The 23,663-nt window shown below is 38.6% G+C and overlaps 1 protein-coding gene across 1 annotated transcript in view; it reads right to left on the minus strand.

Moving 5' to 3' along the window:
• Window positions 1-23,663, minus strand: part of LOC114242816 (uncharacterized) — a 33,774-nt gene that overhangs the window by 5,905 nt on the left and 4,206 nt on the right. Inside the window, exons 3-4 of the mRNA XM_028174095.2 lie at window positions 2,120-2,178; window positions 326-482 (exon numbers count right to left, since the gene is read on the minus strand). Coding sequence (XP_028029896.1) covers window positions 326-482; window positions 2,120-2,178 — 216 coding nt within the window. The remainder of the gene's footprint in view (window positions 1-325; window positions 483-2,119; window positions 2,179-23,663) is intronic.

A 23,663-nucleotide genomic window follows, 5' to 3' on the forward strand; every position in this document is an offset into this window, starting at 1 on the left:
CGGGTTGTTAATTGGTTACTGGAGCCCATAGGCATCTACAACGTAAATGCGCTCCTCACCTTGAGTTATAAGTTCCTAAGGTCTCAATACAGTTAAAACGGCTGCCCCACTCTTCAAACCGAATTACTGTTTCACGGCAGAAATAGGCATGGTGGTGGTACCTATCCGTGCGGACACACAAGAGGTCCTACCACCAGTAAATTACTGCTACCCGCTACACATCAGTTCATATTGAATTTTATTGTTTACCTATTCAAAAATTCCACGCTAAATCGTTGATCAGCACCGCTATAATTAATACGTATTGAAAACGTAATCGACTCACTGAAAGTGCCACATCGACCTGGTGAACTCATCGTCCATAAGGCTGAAGACAGCTTCCACGTCGCCGCTGGGCAATCGCTCGGGCATCTTCTCGACGTGCCAGCGGGCCACCCGCGCGAACCCGTGCTGAGGACCGAACGCCCATTGCCCGAATTGAGCTGCAATAATGACATGACTGTTAATGAGATTTTTGGAACGAAGTTCCTTATTGGGACGATGCGGAGGGGTGCCCTAACTGGGAAAAAACGTCCGTAACGTAAGATTTTTATTAGTAATGCACACAGTGTACGACTTAACTTTGTAATAACGTACAAAAAATAACATATTTTTTATAAATCATTGTGAATAAAATAAAGTTGATAACTTTATAAAGTAGTTTTTTTTTATCAATAAATAAATCATAATAAAAAATGTATCCCCGAATAATTATTTTCTTTATACCTCGAATAGAACTTAAAATTAATATTTTATAATAAGGAACTTCGTACCTATCCGGTGTCCCACGACACCACACATCTTTTTTTATTACACAAAATACTTAAGACGAACTCAGACGTCATGAAGTAAATGACGTAACACGCATTCACACATGAGGTCGAAGTCTCAATTGTATTGCGTAACAGCTGCCTTCAAATCTAAATGGCTTCTTCGCGGCGGATATAGACAGAACGTTAGTATGTAATCGGTCAAAACATGCCGCGATCATCATCATCCCACAGTGGTCCACTACTGGACATAGGGCTGTCCCAATTTACACCACTGAAACCGATCTTTGGTTCTCTTCGTTCATCACTTACCATCCAAACTTCCTAAGTCATCGCTCCACCAGTAAAACATAAGTTTATTATATATACGTATTAACGGGTTACATATTTATCGTCATAGAGGTTAATTTATTGTATCGACCCCCACACAACAAGTTTGAAGTGTGAAGTCACAAATTGTATTATTTTTTGATTAATTAATGACTTGTAAAAATATTATTACTATTGTTTTAATTGACCTACATCAGGAGGCGAACCGGCGATCCACTCGGTTAACTGCTACCAGAGCGCAAAAACCTTAAACTATAGAGTTAATGGTTTATGTCAGTTCTATCAAATAATTTATCTGCGGATAACACAGATAGATGCTTCTCGGTGGCTTTATCAATTTTATTGTCGTCAAGCAATAGGGATGATGTGAGTAAATTATATGTGTTAATACTCTCTAGCCTTGTACTGCCTTGTAGGAGCAAGCGGTAGGGCGCGAGAGAAAACGCTCTTCTCTGGAAACGAAGTATGCGCAAGCGGAGACAGGAGATCTCTAAATGATCTCTTACTAGACCTAAAAAAACCCTTAAGTCTTGCCACGAAACAATTTAAGATACACAATAGTCATAATTCTTATTCAAGTGGTATTTCCATATAAAACTAAAAAGTTGAAGGTGGTGGTGGACCCGTGAGATCTAATAGCCGGTTTTTGTTTACTTATCTGCCATCAGCCTCGAGGGACCATTCTGACTCAACTTTACTGGTGCTCTAGATCACAGGGCTCAGCCTGAGCGAACTTGCTGACATAATAAGTGGTAGCAAGAACGGTGCTTTGCTGAATCTACCACCGGACGGAATCGCGACTCACTCGCGTAAAACTCAGTGAGTTATTAGCCGGTAAATACCAGGTGTAATGTTAACTCGTCTCAGAATTCAATAAAAATAATATAAGATATAAAAACCGCACATATCGCACCTTTTTTTTTTTTTTGTTATATTAGCATATCAGAATACTTGTATGTATATAAATTATTGGTACTTACGAAAAACGAATGGTATACCGCCTCGTATTGCCCTCTTGCCATCGAAAACGGCTTGTTTGCTGCGAACAAAAAAAAGAAATCTTTTTTTATAAAATAGACACTATTTACACTTTGGCTATAAACAACATTTTGCTCTGTTTGTTGTTCGCGAGAAAATACCGATTTATAGAGTTTCGCTCGAATTTTTACGTCTTATTTAATAAAAGCAGTGAACGTTTTGTGAACGACGCGTGTAATTTTGCTTTCAATGACGGGGTATCAAAGTTAAATTTCTTTTATACGTGTACAATTATAATCGTTCGAAAAAACTAAAAATAAATTATGTATACTTAAAAAAAAAACACCATAAAATCTATGTTTACATCGCATAAATATTCATATGCAATGAGGACACGACTTATTATCTCTTTTTTTTTACTTAATTAGTTCCAGACGAGCGACTCAAAATAATACTCAAGTAATCGTCGTGTAGCAATTTAAAACTGTGATCCGAATATGGGAATCGAGCATTACTGACGCACGGTGCACGTTTTAAACGCATTACAGACCCATTCAGTGTGCTTAGTGCGAATTTCATTCCCGATCCTGCTGACCGAATGGTAAACAGTTGGCGTCGCCCAAGACATGTCATTACGGATCCTCCCGATCCACTAACGGTGCTTTAGGTACCCCAAGCACCGGTCATTGTTCTCGTGGAACCCGTCGCTTGTGACGAAGGGCTCACCGAGTAAATTAACCCAGACACAGCCCACTGAGTTTCTAGCCGTATCTTCTCCGGCTAGAAACTCAGTGGGCTGTGTCTGTGGTACCGATCCGGTGGTAGATTCTGCGAAGCACGGCTCTTGCTAGGGTCGTGTTAGCAACAACGTCAGGTTTGAGTTCCGTGAGCTCACCTACTCGCCCGGTTACGCTGAAATGGTCTCTCAAGACCATCAACTTAGGTAAGAAAAACAAAATGTGCGAGTTTTTTAACTTACTCAATAGCGTAAAAGTCAAATTTGTGTATGCAGTTGGAACACTGCCCCTAGCGGCAAACGTAAGTAAACATTCCAATTCCATACAAAATTGAGTTAACTTTTACGCTATCGAGAACGTTAAAAAACTCGCATTAAGCAAACAGTAGGCTATTACAAAACAAAACGTAGATAATTTAGACGCAAACCGCGATAGTTAAACGGACCGCTGATCGAGCCATTACAGCTGCAGCTCACGTTTCAGACATGATCAATTTTAGCGGTTGCATTCCAGAAGCGACGAGCGACGATGCAAAAAGCACCCTTATATTATAAATGCATCGGTGGACAGGTCGGCCGAGACAAAAACGGAGTCCGCCCGAGCGACGTATAAATTATTTATGCCATTTTTAGCATTTCGGAGCTGGTGAAACGGCCTGACACCGCCGATGACGGTGCGCACTCACAGGCATGTCATCCGAGACGACAAATCGAGCCTACTTCGATTCGTCAGATCGTCACGAATATCAATTAAATTGTATACCAAAGCGGCGACGATTTTTATCGATTTTGTTCTTAAAAGAGTTTGAGTTTATTGATTAGATACGATACGATCTTTTAATTTAATATATACTAATATATAAATCTACAGTGGTTTTTACGGATGTTCCGTTATAACTACTGAAGCATGCATCCGATTGACTTGAAACTTGGTATCCATGTAGAAAATACATGTACTTAATGGATAGGCTAATATTTATATGAGTGTTGGACTTCCCTACACCAGTTGCGGGGGCGTTAATGATGAGAATCTTTGTGGGGGTGAAAAATAATAATGTTAATTTTAAATGCCCTGCGAAGCGGCGGGTACAGCTAGTTATTAATAATTTGATTCGATTTAGTATCTAAAGTACTCTTGTGGATATTTTAAATATACGTAATGTCATTAACAATTTATTTCAGCTCATGCACATTTAGGTGAAAATATTTTACATGTTTAAGGAATATTTGTAAGAAGACAATGGACAGACTTTGGACTGTTATTCTCTATATCGAAGGGGTGAAAGGCTATTTGGTTTAAGCGACATTTTTGCAACTTTACAGGAGCCATGTAATATTTAAAATTTAGAAAAAATTTTTTAACAAAAACTCCTTCAGCTATTTCAATGGAATAAACTTAATTGAAGTTCAATTAAGAGCATCGAACTTTTGATGCTAATACCAAATAAGACGCACCTTTAATTACGACGATAAATGTCGCGTATTAAGCAAAACGTCGCTTAAACCAAATAGTCTTTCACCCCTCCATATGATTCTAAGTGCCATATAGTAGTAAAACTTTCTAACATAAAATATCGCAATGGTCGGAGTGTCGGGCAATCCTTTAGACCGCCCCAAAAAATTAAAGCGTGATGCGAACCTGCACTGGTTAATACTATCATCATCTCTATTTCTGCCAAAAATCACTTTTTATTTATTGCTTAGATGGATTGATGAGCTCACAGCCTACCTGATGTAAAGTGGACACTAGAGCCCATAGACATTTACAACGTAAATGCACCACTCACGCTGAGATATAAATTCTAATGTCTCAAGTAGTTACAATGGCTGCCCCACCCTTCAAACCGAAACGCATTACTGCTTCACGGCAGAAATAGGCAGGGTGGTGGTACCCACCCGCGCGGACTCACAAGAGGTCCTACCACCAGTAGAAAGTATCTGATTAGATATAAATATTCCTCGTTCAACCAGTCGTACCTACGTTATAATATGTTCTCTATAATGTCACAATATGCTTCTTACAATCCAGTAACAGTCCTATCATGCATATAACATTGAACATTTTCGAAGTAGCTATCGTGAATTATCAAATACTTACATATGAAAACGTTAATTAAATGATAAATTAATAAAATACCATCTGTGTGAAGTTATTCACTCGGTTTTTATGATCGCCATATTTATAATAGCCCTTCGAGAATGTTACGAGGGAACCGTTAAGTCGTTCACATAAGGCCGGTATGAACTTATACGAGACAAGGCAAGTTCATAACAATATAATTAGCAAGTCGACAAACAAAGTTGTTAATGAACTTCCGAAGGTTATATTCTATTTTTTTCATTTATTACCGAAAGTTTTTAACCAAAATTCAAGAATTCACTCCTTAAATTCTATCTTTTCTGCGTCTAGACTTGACTATGTCTTCTAGTGAACATATCGATTTAGTTTAAGCTTCATTTAGTTTAGAAATTAATTTTGTTGCCTAAATAAACATCGATGCACGTAAAACTCTAGTCTCGATGTTCTGAAATAATTGGCACTGTGACGGATACGCTTTTTACAAATCTCTTAAACCAAACGCAGCATCCTTCGTAAGAGAGGCTTCAAAAAAGACATTAACATATTCACTTCCATGTATTGCAGAAACTATTTTGACGTAACAGATTTCGTATTATTTACTGGTGGTAGGACCTCTTGTGAGTCCGCACGGATAGGTACCACCACCCCGCCTATTTCTGCCGTGAAGCAGTAATGCGTTTCGGTTTGAAGGGTAGGGCAGCCGTTGTAACTATACTTGCGACCTTAGAACTTATATCTCGAGACGGTGGCGCATTTACGTTGTAGATGTCTATGGGCTCCAGTAACCATTTAAGATCAGGTGGGCTGTGAGCTCGTCCACTCATCTAAGCAATAAAAAAATAAAAATATATAAATTCGTATTAGAAAATCGTATTAGATTTCCACGAATCAGGTTAGGGGTCTAGATAAAACTTTTAATTGGAGATTCCGGATGAAATACCGCGATGAGTCGTCGTCGGCTTCGATAAATTCCCGCCTTTCGAAGCGGTCCAGTTTTTACCAGCTCGCAAACTTGTTCTCCCTCTCTCGCTGTCTTTTAGCCAGTTAAATAGCTATAATAAATATGCCATAGAGTTGCCAATTGCTTTATCTCCGAAGTGCGCTTGTCGGGAACAGACTTTCAGTAATATCACAATGAATAACCAATTTGGGGTATGATAATTTTATGAAATCTATATTGCGTATTTACTTTAGAAGGGTTTTTTAGAAAGGTTTTATTTTTTATATCTATCATTTAGACACACATTTTTTAAAACTATATTATCATCTGCAGTTTAGATCACATAGGAATATCCATGTCATATGCTTTCTCTTAATGCGGAATGTTTTTCTTTTTCGAAATTTACCATTAAACAACTCTGTGACCAAACTATTTATTTGTTCGCTTTGGAAAATTTGTTCGACAATAATAATAATAATAATAATATTTATTCAAGCCTCTTAAAATGCAAACACGTACAAGAATTCTTAACACTAGTATAATAATATACATGGCTTTTTTATGAGGTATACAATAACAAAATTCCCTGACTTTTATGCTAGGAAAACCTGTGTTACAAAAGTCAGAGCTTTAAAAAACTAGTAACTGTAAAGTGTTTACATTTATTTAAATTAATTTAAGAACAAAGTTACTTCATGAGATGTATTTGCTTTTCGCAGCAAGCTTTCGTTGTCATTGTTCTCGACTTTCAAACGACTATTGATTAAATATGTTCCAATCATTACGATTCTCAACATTGTTGTAGGAAAAATTCTCGTGTGATGCTACATTCCGTATATAGTCTCGCGATACCCTGCTACCGCATAGGTAATTGAACAATAAAGATATTATAATTGGATTTAAGTAACATTACTCTATACGCCCGAGGCAAACAGTTGCGCTTCTGAACCTTTAATATCGATTATAACGCGCTTATTAATGCTCCGCGTCCGTAGTATTACCGTAATGACGAAAATTATACATACCTACAAATTAAATCCACAATGTAAACATAAATATAAAATTCGAAATCTTATACCTTTAAACGAGCAATTCTTGTATATTAATATATATGTATGTCGACGGCGGCGGCGGGGATGGCTGAGCGGTAGCTTTCGTCATCACTCGTATTCGATTGAACTCAGTTTAGTCAATAAAACTTTTCAATAATAATTATTGAAACTCAATACACACAACTTTCACAATTACAGGATAAACCGACAGTTTCGTTGCACATACCGACAGACCGACTGACTGACTGACTGACTGACTGAGACGGACGGAATCACTGTCTGACACGGAATGCCACGACTCTGTCCACGTACCGCCATTTTATAACTGTGGCGTTACGGAGTCTACCCTTCATTTTGTGATATTTATCAAAACAACATTTCATCATTTAAAATAATAATCAAAACCACCGTCTTAATATTACTAAAAGTCGTCCACCACGACACGGCCATTCTGTCACTTTGACGTTTGTGTATCGTTGATATTCCGAACTATTGACCCGGATGCGACACGGCCATCCTGTGTTACACACGTCCTCGTGTGTTAATCTGAAACAAAAGCCAATACCGCACAGTATCATTCACGCTCGGCCATATCTGATCACTCTACTAAAATAAAAGTAGTGATTTACTACTGCTGCAAGTTCTCCCCGTACAATTCATGTACACAGTAAATAAGTCATCCCTGTGACTACAAGTGTTCAATGATAGTCATCCCTGTGACTACAAGTGTTCAATGATAGTCATCCCTGTGACTACAAGTGTTCAATGATAGTCATCCCTGTGACTACAAGTGTTCAATGATAGTCATCCCTGTGACTACAAGTGTTCAATGATAGTCATCCCTGTGACTACAAGTGTTCAATGATAGTCATCCCTGTGACTACAAGTGTTCAATGATAGTCATCCCTGTGACTCTAATCAACAGTCATCCCTGAGACTCTAATCAACAGTCCTTTTATGAGAACCATCGCATATAGATTTCTCGACAAGAGAACATTCGGCACCAAAATCCAAATAAAAATAATACGACTCACTAGATTGTTCTCATTTACCAAAAATACTCGATATTACACAGCTACCGGCATGTCGCTCCGCTCGGCCGGTGAATAGTTGACCCATCGAGCGCCGACAGACGGAGCTTGCGTCCCATATCTCGTATTGGCTGCAGCAATCACGTGTTGATTGCGACACGGTCTTCCTGACTGTACACGTCCTCGTGTGATGGTTAACCACAGTCGTTCATCAAACTTCAAATTTACTCTGTACAAATCAGGCATAGCTTACAGGAACTCAGATCAAAGAAAACTTCCAAGTAAAAATATCTAACGCCACGGCTCTCCAGCCGACCAGCAATCGCAATTGCCCTCATGATGCGCATCCACAGCGTGGATCGCCCGTGTGCATCACCCGCTGACTACACACGATGGTCTTTACAGACCCCGACCTCCGCCAGATCCAAACGCGCACCGCGCACCCACGGACTACTTGAGTTGCCTCAAGAGACAACCGATTTCTACCCGGCTACGACTACGTAATAGCTACTGGTACGGTAGAACACAATACGGCCGATAGACTATCTTTACTCGAGTTTTCACCACAATTTAAGCTTGCTCTTCATCATCATCATTTACATCAACCTCGACTGGTATGTGTCATGCTGGCATTTTTCTTAGCCTATCATGTGGGTATTTGTAAGTACGTTTTGAATTTAAAGCTTTCAATGTGTAACGGTCACCATCCAATACTTCAACTACTTTAAACGGCCCTTTAAACTTCGGATCTAATTTCGTTTGATTACGCTCTTCGTTTTAATGTGTGGACGAGCTCACATCCCACCTTGTGTTAAGTGGTTACTGGAACCCATAGACATCCACAGCGTAAACGCACCACACACCTTGAGATAGAAGTTCTAAGGTCTCAGTATAGTTACAACCACTGCCCCACCATTCAAACCGAAATACACCACTGCCCCACGGCAGAAATAGGCAGGGTGATGGTACCCGTGCGGTCGATGGCACTATACGGAGCACCCGTCTGGTGCCACGTCCTTACCCACGAGAACGTCGCCGCGCTGTGACGCCGGCAGCGCGCGATCGCAGTCAGAGTTATTCAAGGATACCTCACAGTCTCCTACGAGGCGGCGCGCCCTAGCGCAAGTGCGGCCGGAGCGCGGAGGCTCCAATCTCGGCAGTCCGTGTTGGAGGCGTGGTCTCGTCGTTTGGCGGACCCGTCGGCCGGCCTCCGTACCGTTGAGGCGATCTGCCCGGTTCTCGCAGACTAGGTAGGCCGCGACCGCGGAAGACTCACCTCCGGCTACCTGTGCAGACTCACAAGACATTTTACCACTACGCAAACTTTTTACCACAGCAAATCTTACCAGCCACCACGCAAACTACAATTTTGCGGGTTCCACCTCTCCTACACGATGTTACTCCCACACTGCGGAAGCCAACCGCAAACACTTGTCAAGCACGCACAAGCACGCACTTCACCAGAAAAACTTGCATCCGCCAGCGGGACCCGAACACCGCCGCGTCGCCAGACACGAACGCACCGGACGTCTTATCTTACAGGTCACGACGACTTCAGATGTGTCAATTTTTCTTCCCCACGGAAACTTGCTTGCTTTCTTGTTTGCTTGCTTGTTGGAGCCCGAAGTCATCGAACGTGTAATGTTATTGGTATTGAATCTAGTAGATTCTAAAATTTCAGCGACAATTCACAGTCTCATGTCCTGGTTTACTGCACTAGTGCCATGTAACTCTAGCAGAAGTCAGCCGCTTAAAATAATTCTTGTCGGAACTACCCACTCGTCATGACCGATCCATTATTGCGATCGAAGTTTCACCTGAGACTGACACTTGCCTTAATTTCTTGCAATAGCTTTTTACGCGTCGTATTTCCGCTAGTAAATGCCATGTGATAAGTCGAGAGTCAACTGGGCAACATGAGCCAGAACGTAAGATGTGACGATTTGTTCGTGGCTCAGATCTTCCATCGAGGTAGCAGACGTTATGACACGACTTACGTATGCTGCATTCACGCTCTTGTGGCGTACCACTACTAGTATTCTGATCTGCATCATGTTTTTTGCTGTACTTCGAACATGTTCAAACAAGTCACGCCAGTGAGAGTAGAGTCCTGATCCCACTTCTGATGTCGACGGCGGCGGCGGGGATGGCTGAGCGGTAGCTTTCGTCATCACTCGTATTCGATTGAACTCAGTTTAGTCAATAAAACTTTTCAATAATAATTATTGAAACTCAATACACACAACTTTCACAATTACAGGATAAACCGACAGTTTCGTTGCACATACCGACAGACCGACTGACTGACTGACTGAGACGGACGGAATCACTGTCTGACACGGAATGCCACGACTCTGTCCACGTACCGCCATTTTATAACTGTGGCGTTACGGAGTCTACCCTTCATTTTGTGATATTTATCAAAACAACATTTCATCATTTAAAATAATAATCAAAACCACCGTCTTAATATTACTAAAAGTCGTCCACCACGACACGGCCATTCTGTCACTTTGACGTTTGTGTATCGTTGATATTCCGAACTATTGACCCGGATGCGACATGTATATAATCTGAATATCGGAAACGGCTCCAACGATTTTCATAAAATTTAGTATACAGGGGATTTCGGGGGCGATAAATAGATCTAGCTACGATTTATTTTCAGAAAATGTTGTTTTATTCGTGTTTTCAATAATCAACTTTATGACTCTTCCCGACATCTATTGGCGAATAATAATAACCGCTTTAAAGACACAACAAGAGGGCGTTATCAAAAAAAAAAACGAGCAAAGCTTGGTCATCATCTAGTGAACTCATTATGAATAAACAAAAATAGATTATGTTATGATGATAATAAATTTATAAACAGGTACTAGTTCCTACAATGACATCTCCGTTCGCCATTATAACTTCTAATAAATCCCTTAATATTTTTTAAATATTTTATATGCGTAAGACAGTCTTGACAAAAAACGTAATATAAGCAAGTTCCCGCGTTAATGATTCGCAACGTGTAACTGTGACATATTAAGAAAAGTCTTCTAAACTGGTTCTCAGCAAAAACTGCAATGGATAAATGAAGCACCCGCGTTTCAACAAATTAAAGGTCGCATACGAAGCAACACAATATCCAGTGTTCGGTGCAATTAGATCTTTTAGATCGAGCCCCGGGACCGGCTATGGATATCATTAACCGGGTAGAACCGGTAATATAATATAAAAAGCCTTAAAACTCACATTTTCCAAAGTTCTTTATTACGACGACCAACTAGCTCCTGTTTAATAACCAGTATTTAAACACACTATCGCCGCTATCAGTTTTAAGTGACGTCGTTAATGTTATTGCATTGAAATTTTACTCGGGTAATTTTATTATCGATTGATTCAATACATTATATTGTGCTTGTACATAAAACATGAAATGTGCCCACGTTTATACGTCGCCAGTTTACCCTAGCATTAGTTAAATTCGCCAACGCAACGCAAGATTACTGTGGACCTAAACCGTATAATTTATTTCTCAGTAGCCTTAATCTCGCGACGCCAGTGTTCGAGCAAAAACCATCTATTCTAACACAACAGACGGCTTTAGGCTTTCACGAGATATTTCATTAAGATAATAATTATTGATGAAATAAATACTGGCTAATATTTTATTTTGTACACAGTAATCGTGCAATATTAGTATCTTATAAATTTTTGTAATGATTTTATTTCGAAAGAAAACAGGTTTTTTCCAAAACTTTCTTTAGCTTACCACATACTTTATTATTAAGTGGTTAAGGAACATATACAATCAGGTATAACTCGCCGAACGACCATGGAATGCTTTAAAGTTTCGCTTCAACGATAGGACATTGCCACCCACCCGTGCAAGCACGCCCTAATATATCCTACTGTTAAGAGATTGGAAATAAGGAATTAGGTAGAAGATTTGGTGAGATTACTAGTACGGACGAGATTATGATAAGAATTTTAGGCAGTTGTATTAGTTCGAGCCACAATTCAAGCAATTGGGCTAATTGTGCAAGCTCGCCCTAATGTATCCAACTGTTAAGAGATTGGCAATAAGGAATCAGGTAGAAGATTTGGTGAGATTACTAGCACGGATGAGATAATGATAAAAACTTTAGGCAGTTATATTAGCTCGAGCCAAAATTCAAGAAATTGGGCTAATTACCGTTAATCACCTTAAAGAGGTTGTAGAAATAACAATAGATGTTGTGTTCATAGTGTTATTAGAACCCGTGGAGTGAACATGAGCGAATCATCACCTTACTTAAGGTTAAGTTTCAATTAACACATTACAGCACTTTTATTGCGGAAATAATACTTCCATCCCAGGAACCGTACCATAAGTTGTGTTTTGCGTTTTGCGGCTAAAACGTGATATCGTATACCGACCGAAGAACTCTCAATAGTAAATATTTTTATTAATTATCAGACTATTTATTGCATATTTCTGCCGTGAAGCAGTAATGCGTTTCGATTTGAAGGGTGGGGCAGTCGTTGTAACTGTACTGAGACCTTAGAACTCATATCTCAAGGTGGGTGGCGGAATTTAGATTGTAAATGTCTATGGGCTCCGGTAACCCCTTAACATCAGGTGGGCCGTGAGCTCTTTCCCCCACCTAAGCAATAGAAATACTTTAAAAGACCCGTTTACGTAACATCGATTATGTACCGCACTCGGCAACAGACTTCTTCTGTTACTTCTAAAAGACCTAAAATTGCCTAACGTAGTAGCAACGGCTATATCAAAACCCATTAATTTGTTTATCAATTGTTAGGACCATTGGTAGGACCTCTTGTGAGTCCGCACGGGTAGGTACCACCGCCCCGCCTATTTCTGCCGTGAAGCAGTAATGCGTTTCGATTTGAAGGGTGGGGCAGCCGTTGTAACTATACTGAGACCTTAGAACTTATATCTCAAGGTGGGTGGCGCATTTACGTTGTAGATGTCTATGGGCTCCAGTAACCACTTAATATCAGGTGGGCTGTGAGCTCGTCCACCCATCTAAGCAATAAAAAAAAAAAACAAAAAACATCACGGAGATACAAGATTTAGTCAAAGTGTTCTATGAGTACGTTTAGAGCATCAATCGTTCAAGCCTTGGAGCTTACGAGTAGTAACCTTGCACGAAGCAGGGTCGGGAAAGTGTTTTTTGCCGGAACAAGCGTAGGCCGGGCTCTCTGAGCCGCACGTGCCCACTAAACACGAGCTGGTGTTCGGATACATAATCTAACCAAATGATTCATAGACTAAGGTTTTTTACTATTACAGCGTATAGGTACTTAAGTTGGTTATGATATTAATGTTGCGTTATATGAATAAATTTCAAATGGATTTCTGTAATTAAAAAAAAAGTAGGTATTTGGTAATATATTATGATTGATAACACATTTACTACCCATGGAGACTTAACATATATTTAATTAGCTGAATTTGACTGATAGAGAGTATCTAACAAAATTTCTATTGATTTATTTTAATAGTTTAATTTCTGCTAACATTCCACCAAAACGAATTTCAATTAAATTAAGAAGGTTACTGTACATCTCACCAGCCAACCTGGTCTTACCACCGGAGCCCATGGAACACGAAAGCCGCCGAATATTGAGGAATGCACGACGGCTTCCCAGCAGAAATAATATGGTATTATAGTATATATCTATGGGATCTTACAATAAATAAGCTGTCACCAGAAATAACGCACTTGTATAATTTTTGACGGGTTTGATTTTTACTGCACGGTCTTATTCCATTATCGCGATGCCTTCGGATCTGCTGTCGGTTCTTTTAGGTTGTCGATAACGACGAAGAGTTCGACGTGCGAACTAACCAATAATTACAACCCACCGAGTTTTTGCCCGGATCTTTTCAGTGGGTCGCAATTCCGATCCGGTGGTAGATTCAGCGAAGCACTGATCCTGCTAATGCCAATGTTAGCAATTCTCTTAGGTTGAGTCCGTGAGCCCACCTACCGGTTTGTGAGCAGTTGGAAGAGCCCCTTATGTTACCAGCGATGAGATAGGAAAAAAAATCGCGGTAAACATTCGTGAACACGTACGTACGTATTTCTTTTGAATTTTTTTACCTTCCTGCCGGATTTAAACACCCGCATGCATCGCTCGATACAAATAAAGTGGGTCTCTTATCTTTTACCTATCATAAAATATCTGTTTATGAGACTGCTTATGCACTTGTTCTTTAAATGTTAAAGCTTTTGTAAGTCATCGTGGTCTAAAACATAAGACGCCCGGTACATTCGTATCGAACGAAGTAACGGTTTTCGAAACCCGCAAGCAGGTACCAATTTTTCTAATGAAATACGTACTTAACAAATGTCCGTGATTGACTTCCACTGTGAAGTGTTAACGTCGTGTAATAAAAATGAAACCAGAAAAATTTTAATTTGCGTAATTACTGGTGGTAGGACATCTTGTGAGTCCGCTCGGGTAGGTACCACCACCCTGCCTATTTCTGTCGTGAAGCAGTACTGCGTTTCGGTTTGAAGGGCGGGGCAGCCGTTGTACTGTAAACACTGACACCTTAGAACTCATGTCGCAAGGTGGGTGGCGGCATTTACGTTGTAGACGTCTACGGGCTCCGGTAACTACTTAACACCAGATGGGCTATGAGTTTGTCTACCCATCTAAGCATTAATTTTTAAATTATAAGCGTATCCAACTCATCCAGAAATGCATTGTAAAAATTATCATTAAAGATTTTAATTAAAACGTAAAACACATCGTGATTAGTAATTAAAAGTTATTAAACATCATTATGTAATGCTCTAAGCTGTGTAAAATTTTTCCATTGATTAATTACCATCGAGGTAGGTACACACAATACTTCCTAGTGAGTTAACATTAAGATACACGATATTACTGTACACACTACATACATACACTTTTTTTTTTTGGTACTCTAACATAGCAACGAGTAATTTGTTCTTACGTGTTTTTAATTTAACGATTACAATCAATTACTTATATTTGACCTTAAGTTTTGAATCAAAAATTCAACGAACGTTCCGAGTTACTACATACATACTTATGTTGCTTATGATTTTTTATGTTCTAATTTTAGTATTCTTTATATTTGGTGGGGCAGCCGTTGTAACTATACCTGAGACCTTAGAACTTATATCTCGAGGTGAGTGGCGCATTTACGTTTTAGATGTCTATGGGCTCCAGTAACCACTTAACAACAGGTGGGATGTGAGCTCGTTCACCCTTCTAAGCAATAAAAAAAAAATTGTTTGGTATTGCTTATGATTTAATCGGAACATGTGGCATTAAATTTAATATGATAACATTAACAACCAGTGCAAAGTAGCACAGTCGCATACAATTTCTTCTACCAACTGTACACCTACCTGATGGTAGTGTACCCCATAGATACAGTTCACTGAGTTTCCCGCCCGATCTTCTCAATGGGTTGCGATTCCTATCCGGTGGTAGATTCTACGAAGCACTTGCTAGGGCTAGTATTAGAAGCTAGTATAACCGCTTAAGCTACCAGCGAATATTCCTATATACTAGTGACTATTCTATACCTATGTATGTTTTATGGGCAATTTAAAGAAGTATTTTCTTCGGTTTTAGCGAGTCGTAAATATTAACTAATTATTACGTAAGAGTAATTGAAGATACTTTTACGGTTTTTTCTACTTAATTAAAACACAATTAAAAGTACTTTTCAAATACCGAAAAGATACAATTTTTTACAATCATTTACCACTACCAAGCGCACAATAATTTATCTGTTCAATTCCTGTTGTTGCACGAAACAATGGCCTTACAAAGACAAAACGTCAGGGTCCAAGCAACACGGACACGTACCGAAACTTCTTCACCTCAACGACAGGGGTCAGACCGACTGTAAATAGCTCCAGCAGATGCTCCCGACAGCCGATTAATAAGACGGGACTCCGCCCCGGCAGCGGTCCGGGCCACAGGAACGACAATTCACAAACATCCCGACAGATAAGCCGATTACACGAAATCTGGGAGAGCCGCTCCGAATATTAGAGATAAATGCGAATGTTGCTAATTTCGGGTGGAAACTGTGTCACAAATTCACGACAGGGGCGTTATAGCTGGTTTTTTTTTATATTTAACATTGCTACAGGTAATTGTTTTAGAGAGATAGAGAGAATACACTTTATTGCACACCAAAACACAATTATCATTCAAAAACAGTCAAAAAGCAGATAGGTTTGTACAATAGGCGGTCTTCCAGACAACTGATTAATTTAATTTGATTTAAAAAAAAAACAGAAAATTTTCAAATTATCAAATTGTTAATTACAAATGACTGGTTTATCGTGAGGAATCACGATAAACCAGAGAATCCATGAACGATAATCAAATATACATTATACGTTGCAATTCCATATCAGTCAACGAAAAAGTTACACAGACAAAAAAACGACGAATCTCGAAGACAGCTCGGTGAATCAATACACGGCCATATTTAGACGCAGCCCGTACCCGAATATCGAGTCACGAACAATATCAGCTGTTACAAGTGTGTATTAGACGATAGATCATACACGATCCGACCATTTAAGGCAGCACGAGACATATTCCGGTGATGTCATACAAGATACTCGCAGACGACCGGGCAGCAACAACACACTTAACCTAATCCGATACATACTTGACCAAGATACTAATTCCTAACATTCTAAACTACTTGGAAATACATTCTTTATAGCCACCAATAGATAAGTTAAATCAATCTACTTATATTCCATAGTTATCAAATTCCAGATATTGCGATATGTCTATGAATCCGGTAGGATGTTGAAAACATATTTTTTTGCCATTGAAGACAGACGAGCATACGGCCCTTCTGATGTAGAGTGATGACCGTCGCCCATGGACGTCAGCAATGCCAGGGGCAGCGTCAACGTGCTCCCGTACTTAAGCACTGTCCACAAGCCTCGTTTGAAGAAAGATTATTAAACTATTATTAAATATACCTAATGTTAAAATGTAATGCATGTCGAATAATCATTGAAGTAAACGAATTTTATCAGCACAATGTGCCGCAGTGTAATCTTTGCTGTCTCATACTAATGACAGCACGAATGACTAGGCAATGTTCGGGCCAAGCTAGTTTACATCGACACTATTAGCATTAATAGTAGTAAATATTATATAAATAATAACAACAGATGTACATTAATAGCATAGTAATATCCTATGGTATATAATACTTCAGGTGTTCGTAATAACAGAGTTGAACAAACCTAATCGAGTGCCGTGATAATGCCAACGAAAATAATTATGATCGAGGCGCGAATAAAACGTGGGCCGCGCATTGCCTAGTATCAATCAGAAAATGCTTTGCGTAAAATTATTAACTTGCAGTCCGAATAAGTTAGGCGAGAACGAAAACTTGTTCTTGACCGTTCAAAATCTTTTTTTTTCCCCACCTATGCTGATAGCCTTGAGAGGCTATTCCAGCTTTACCCTAGCGTGCAGGTGAGCTCTCGGGGATCAAACCGGAAGTGTTCCTAACACTGGCCCTAGCAACAGCAGTGCTTCGCAGAATCTAGCACCGGATCGGAAACGCGTCCCACTGAGAAGATCCGGCGAGAAACTCAGCGGGCTGTGTCTATGGGTTAAAATCTTTAAGAACCTTATTCATCACGGGAAATTAGTATACATAAAAATTTTAAAGACAGGTCAAAGGTCAAGTACGTGTCGTTAAAAAAATCCACGTCTAATTAATATTGTGGCTCGCTCAGTTGTGATAAATCATCATCGAAAACGTTAATTACAGTTGCGGTTACGTAGCCACGAATAAATCATATTACAGAAATTTGCAATACCGAAGGATAAACGTACTAAATCATCGAGTAAGCAACAACACTATGAATTTCTAAGGTGGGTGTCGCTGGGATTACTAAATTACATATCGGTCGTCTAAATTATTCCGTACTGGAAATAGCCAAGTGGTACTACTACATTCGTGTTTTGTTTCTCAGCATCTGCACTCTAGACAATCAGTTCGTCGGATGACATCTGAGACGACTAAAAAAAAAATTTACAAAACGCACATGTTCCGAAATGGAGGCATGTGCACTGCATTACACGGAACTATAACGTTCTTATTAATGACAGTTCGGTGTTTGAATATCACGTACCGAATGATTCAAAACGCGTTGAACATTTTGAATGACTTACAAAACATTGAAGTGTAAACGCGTTTAGGTATAATTACGAGTGAGTCGCGGCACCCCAAGCGTTTAAATTGAGATTTGTTAAGAGAGTGGAAGGCGGGAGATAATATGACGGTAACGGAGCGGGCTTTACTATTCAACGGAGTCAATGGCGTGTGACCGACGGCTGCGGAGAGGTCGCCGGGCGCTGGCTGGGTGACGCTGACATTCTTTACCCACGTCTTGTTTCATTTTTACTTTTTTGTTGTATTAACGCTAGTAGTTGTCGAGCACGTCTACTGCTACTGTTACTAGCCGCCGGGTTTACAAATTATTTAACTGAATTAAGATTTGGTTATTATTAAAACCTATTTCTATTTATTCAACACGCTTAATCTAATCTGCTTACATCATCATATTTTGTTACGTGTTCAAATACAGCAAAACTTCGCTCTGAGCGAAATTTTCGGCGTATTCTTCACAAGACTCATCAATCTCAACAAAGTAGTGCGATAAGCTTGTTTTAGCCATCGTTAATCCACGAAGCTTGAGATAAAATAAAGCTAGAGCTCATTGGAGTGTAATCTCCTAAACTTTTCGATTTAAGTTAGCCTGTGCATCAGAAGTAGAATACAATTATCTGAACATTAACAGCCGAAGGGCAAGCGGTTGTCGGGGGCCCATTTGTCATCGCTGCCGGCGGGAGGGGGCAGGAAGAAAGTGGTGGCTACTGCAGACGAGACCACAAAAACACGACGCAGGGAACAGGGCGGGTCCCGAGCCACCGCACTAAGCACTCGGCTACAGCAGGGTTGTACCCTACAACTCTGCCACGACTGTTTAATGGCCACTATTGTTTTGTACATTGTTGCCTTTTGTAATGTGCGAAGTTTACGACGTAGTGGATTGATATATTTACGTTCATTGTTAAAACTGTAAATGTCTTTAAACCGAAAGAAAACGGATAGGAATTTCCTATAAGAAATCGAAAGATACCGTATTAATATTATACCTGGTTTCGGAGAATGGCTTGTTAGGGAAAGCTACTAATGGGAAATATATTTTTTTATAAAGATTCCGGAACTCGATATGTAGTTTTTTACTTTTATTGTATTTTATTTATATATTTTCTTATTTTCGTTCTACCTATCACTTTCTATACCACGGACAGTGTGAGATAAATTGTATTGGATTTTTTTCTGTCTTAGATTATAGACTGTTAGGCTACAGTTTACATTAAAGTATTTGGTCGGGATCTAAAAATCCCTCAGTCATAAAAGGGTCAAGCGACCATCCCACAATGGTGCAAAAACCCCAAGTGTACAAACTATATATTGGATAGAACAGAAGGCGGGTGCCGACCTCTTTTTGCTGTCGACCCGGGACGCACAAACAGGCGACATTATTTAATTTGCAAAGTACTGCGCAAATTACATATTAAATTCCATTAGATATACGAACAAAAAAGGCTTCAATGTGCATTCCATAATCGCTAAAGTGTTCTTCAAACGTTTGGGGAAATACAGACGCTTTCCGGCATAGCAACCATGAAAGATAATTATTTAAAAGATGAAAACGTTTAATATCGTTTTGTCTTGTGGTAGCGAATGTGGTCTTCGGTGATACTGTGTGTACCGCATGTAGGTATACGTGGCACAGAATCATTAGCGGCACTCGGTCGTTTGTTAGAACCATTCGCGGCCGGAGACGGGTTTTTGTCTCAACTTCCAAATTGCATCCGCACAATAACGTGTGCCACGAATTGATTTAGAATTACCTAGGTGTGCCCGCTGTTCTATCAGCGTTATTTTCGGAATAAATAATTATAATTAATGACAGCTCACCTCAGCTTCTGACCTTAGTCTTTAGCTTTTTTAGCGCTTGAAAAATTATTTAATTTTGTATTTCCAGCTCTTGTTATAATGGCGAGATTAGAATATGTATGTTACTTTTTTTAGATCGAATTACAAGCATTTAATTTTTTTTTAATAATTATTCAAGTAAAATAGTGTTATAATTTAAGGTTAGTTATGTACCGAGCGATAGACTTTTGTTTGTTTCATTAAGATTTTCATGGAAAGCGGTTTATTCGATTTTAGGACGTGTTGTAATTGGAAGCACGCACGAGTTTGTAAGTTATGCCAACTTCTGCCGCGTCTACAGTCATATTCATACCATCTAGAAAGGCATAGCAGTTTTATTTATTATTGAGACTACAATATTAGTCCTCAAATTCGGGTGGTAAGATTCTCCTTACGATGTCTACGCTTCTGTTGATTCCCCACTAGTCAGATATGTACTTGTGTAGCTTAGTGGGATAGGTAGGAGGGGGGAAATAGGAATTATGTTAGGGATTAAATATTTATAACAGAAATCTGTGGAACGAATATGATGAAAACAAATCTATTGAAGATACTTGCTTCGCGACTGCTTATCAATGCACATATGTACATAAATTATACGGGGCATATAGCTAGTAAGCACCTATGCTATTGTATTCAATTAACTGACGGATGTGAACAACGATGATTGTCTCTATGGATACGCGGAGATCACAATGCCAGATGTGTATTTCCGATCGAGAAGGCTCTCGATTGATTTAAATCAAAGAGTTGTATCCTCCTCCGCAAATTACAAGTGTGACATGTTGAAGCCTAGTAAAAATGCTTCGTTTTTTAACACAAAAAAAATTATAATTTCAAAATACATTTCAGTTTTGAACTTTAATATTATTTAAATATACGTGAGTTTACAGTTTTCTAGATGAAATATTAATGTTATTCAAATATCAAGTTTACAACTTTGAATGATGCTATTTTCGATCTCACCGCACCGCATTTGATCGCACATTTAGCAATACGTACAATACCCGACCGTATCCTACTTTCATTAAAGTTAAAATTTCAAATTACTTTATCTATTCGTTTCATGAAAAGAACTTTTTTTTAAGACTTGCCAGATAAAATACTACAAGACGTCAAAGCGAATTAAAATTGAAGTTTAGTACGATGTTAGTATGAAGTTTAGTACGATGTTAGTATGAAGTTTAGTACGATGTCAACAGTCCAAATACGAAACCTCAAGTTCTTCGGGCACATCACTCGTAATGAGGACTCCATTGAGAATTGGTGGGGCAAGGAAAAGTCAGGGGCAAAAGATCTCGCGGACGATCACCAACACGATGGACCGACCTCATAAAATCTCACTCCAACATAAATGATTGCTCTCACTCTGCGAAACATAGTGCCACATGGCGTCACATCGCGAGAGCATCGGTATCGCAGGATTCGACTGATGCATGACCATGACCACTCTGTCAAGAGTGTTTACGACTGGGAAGAACGATGTTAGAAGAGTATACGACCTACGCGGTGAATTATGTTTATTGTAAATATTGGACAACGCCAATCATTAAACTTAGGAATGTCAAAGGCATAGCAGAAATGTTTCTACTATTTCATAAATAAAGAACGATAATTACGAACAGATTTTACTATTGTCGCTAAACAGCGATATACCAATTAATTAGAATAAATATCAAACATTGGTAATAGAACACCTAGATGTCATCGAACCTTTTTTAATATAAAAAATGTGACAAAGTTCAGATATTAATATAGATGTTATGATAAACACATACTATGTATATACATGCGCAAAGATAAAACAGTTAAGTACAATTTTCCCCTGTGTTTATTGACAAATTTCCTTTTTTTTGTACTAACTAATAAGGAGCTTTAAATGGCATCAATAGTTTTATGGGAAATAGTTTTTTTTTTTCAATCACAATGCAATAAGGAAAATGTAATACATGAAATAAATTTACATCTTGAAATTTTCGTGATTATGGTCGAATTTCCCTCATAGGACGACCCACCAGATTATATTAAGTAGTATGCAAAATCACAAACTCACTTCCACTTAGTTATTTAACAATCAAATAGTTTATTGCCCGTCGACACGCAAATACGCTATTCAGTTTTGTAAATCTTGTTTGTCGAGTTTGTTCAGATCAAGAGATACGCTATACTGAAGCTAAGCTATTTTAAAGCACGGTAATTATATTTCCATTATTTATAATATTTGTATCAAAACTTTTTTGGGGAGCTTTCAAATATAATTTAATGCTTCTTCTTTCAAAAGTGATGAACTTCTTTTAGTCAACTTCTGACTCTCCTCCTTCTTTTTATGGGTAAAATTTGAAAAACGACCATATATGTACATGTACATTTAATTCTTACCTTCTGGTAAGAATTAAATCTACTTCTGTAGATGTATGTTATTTCGTTCGTCTTGCTATGAAAACTAGTGATCCCCCGGTAATCGTTATTCGACTACTATTAATTGAAATTATAAGTTTCTACACTATTATGATTCGTGATCCCCCGGTAATCGTAATTCGACTACTATTAATTGAAATTATAAGTTTCTACACTATTAAGATTCTATTGTCAGACTATTATACTTCCTATAGTCACAGATTTCGCCAAGACCCCACTTTAGACAAATATTAATGAAGACAAACAATAATTAATTTATTCTCAATTTGACCACAGATTTTACACAATAACAAAAAATTTACAATAAAAGTAGAATATATATGCGTGTGTGTCATGTTTCTTTTATTGATGTAATGTATTTGTTACGCATAATTTGAAAAAATATTAACATTTTGCACTCCTCTATATTCTCTATAAGTGTGGAAAATTTCATACTCCTCCGTCCGCGCAATTCTCGTAAAAAGGGGTACAAAGTTTTTGCTTCACGTATTATTATATAGACGACGGACTTTCATGCTAAATTTCAGCGCTTATTCTCAAGTTTCTATCCCAACAGGCTCTGCGTTGATGAATTAGTCAAGTCAGTCATGGCAAGTAATTATTTATTTATATAAAGTATACGGTATATTTATATATTGAACGTAAAAATAATACTTACTTTAAACACAGTCCCGTACCTTGAATAGATCAACAGATTCAATCTTTCACTATTAATTGCGTTTCGCACGGGACTAATAACAATTGGTCAATGATGTGCCCCTGAGGCAAGAGCTCAGCTTAACTCGCGCAGCTTTCAATCAGCAAAGATAACTAAAAGCTAAGTAGGTAGCTTCCCCTGTTTTAGTTTACATACTTTACGTTGTCACGTTGAGAGAATTCCCATGATCGTTACACTCGACCCAAACTATGGGCAGTAATGGACTTTTGTACTTTATCTGTGATGATTACCTAAGCAATACGAACTGAGCTAGTGATGTAGCTTAGCTCGTGATCTGCAACCTGCATTATGATACGAAGGCGGGATGATAAGTAACTAGCCTCTGCTATTTAAAAACTTAAAATTGAAAAATTAAATATGTCGTTTGTAAATTCCTCTCTCTGGCCACCTGTGTTCTAAATTTCAATTTGGTGGCGTGAAAATTTTATTGATTTTTTGTCATTTGAAAATATATTTCGTCAAGTGTTTTCAAAATGGATAAATTTGAACAAAGATCGGTGATAAAGTTTCTTCATATGTAGGGCATGA

Source organism: Bombyx mandarina, chromosome 05, assembly GCF_030267445.1.
Source record: "Bombyx mandarina strain Sakado chromosome 05, ASM3026744v2".
In the NCBI taxonomy this organism is placed as follows: domain Eukaryota; kingdom Metazoa; phylum Arthropoda; class Insecta; order Lepidoptera; family Bombycidae; genus Bombyx; species Bombyx mandarina.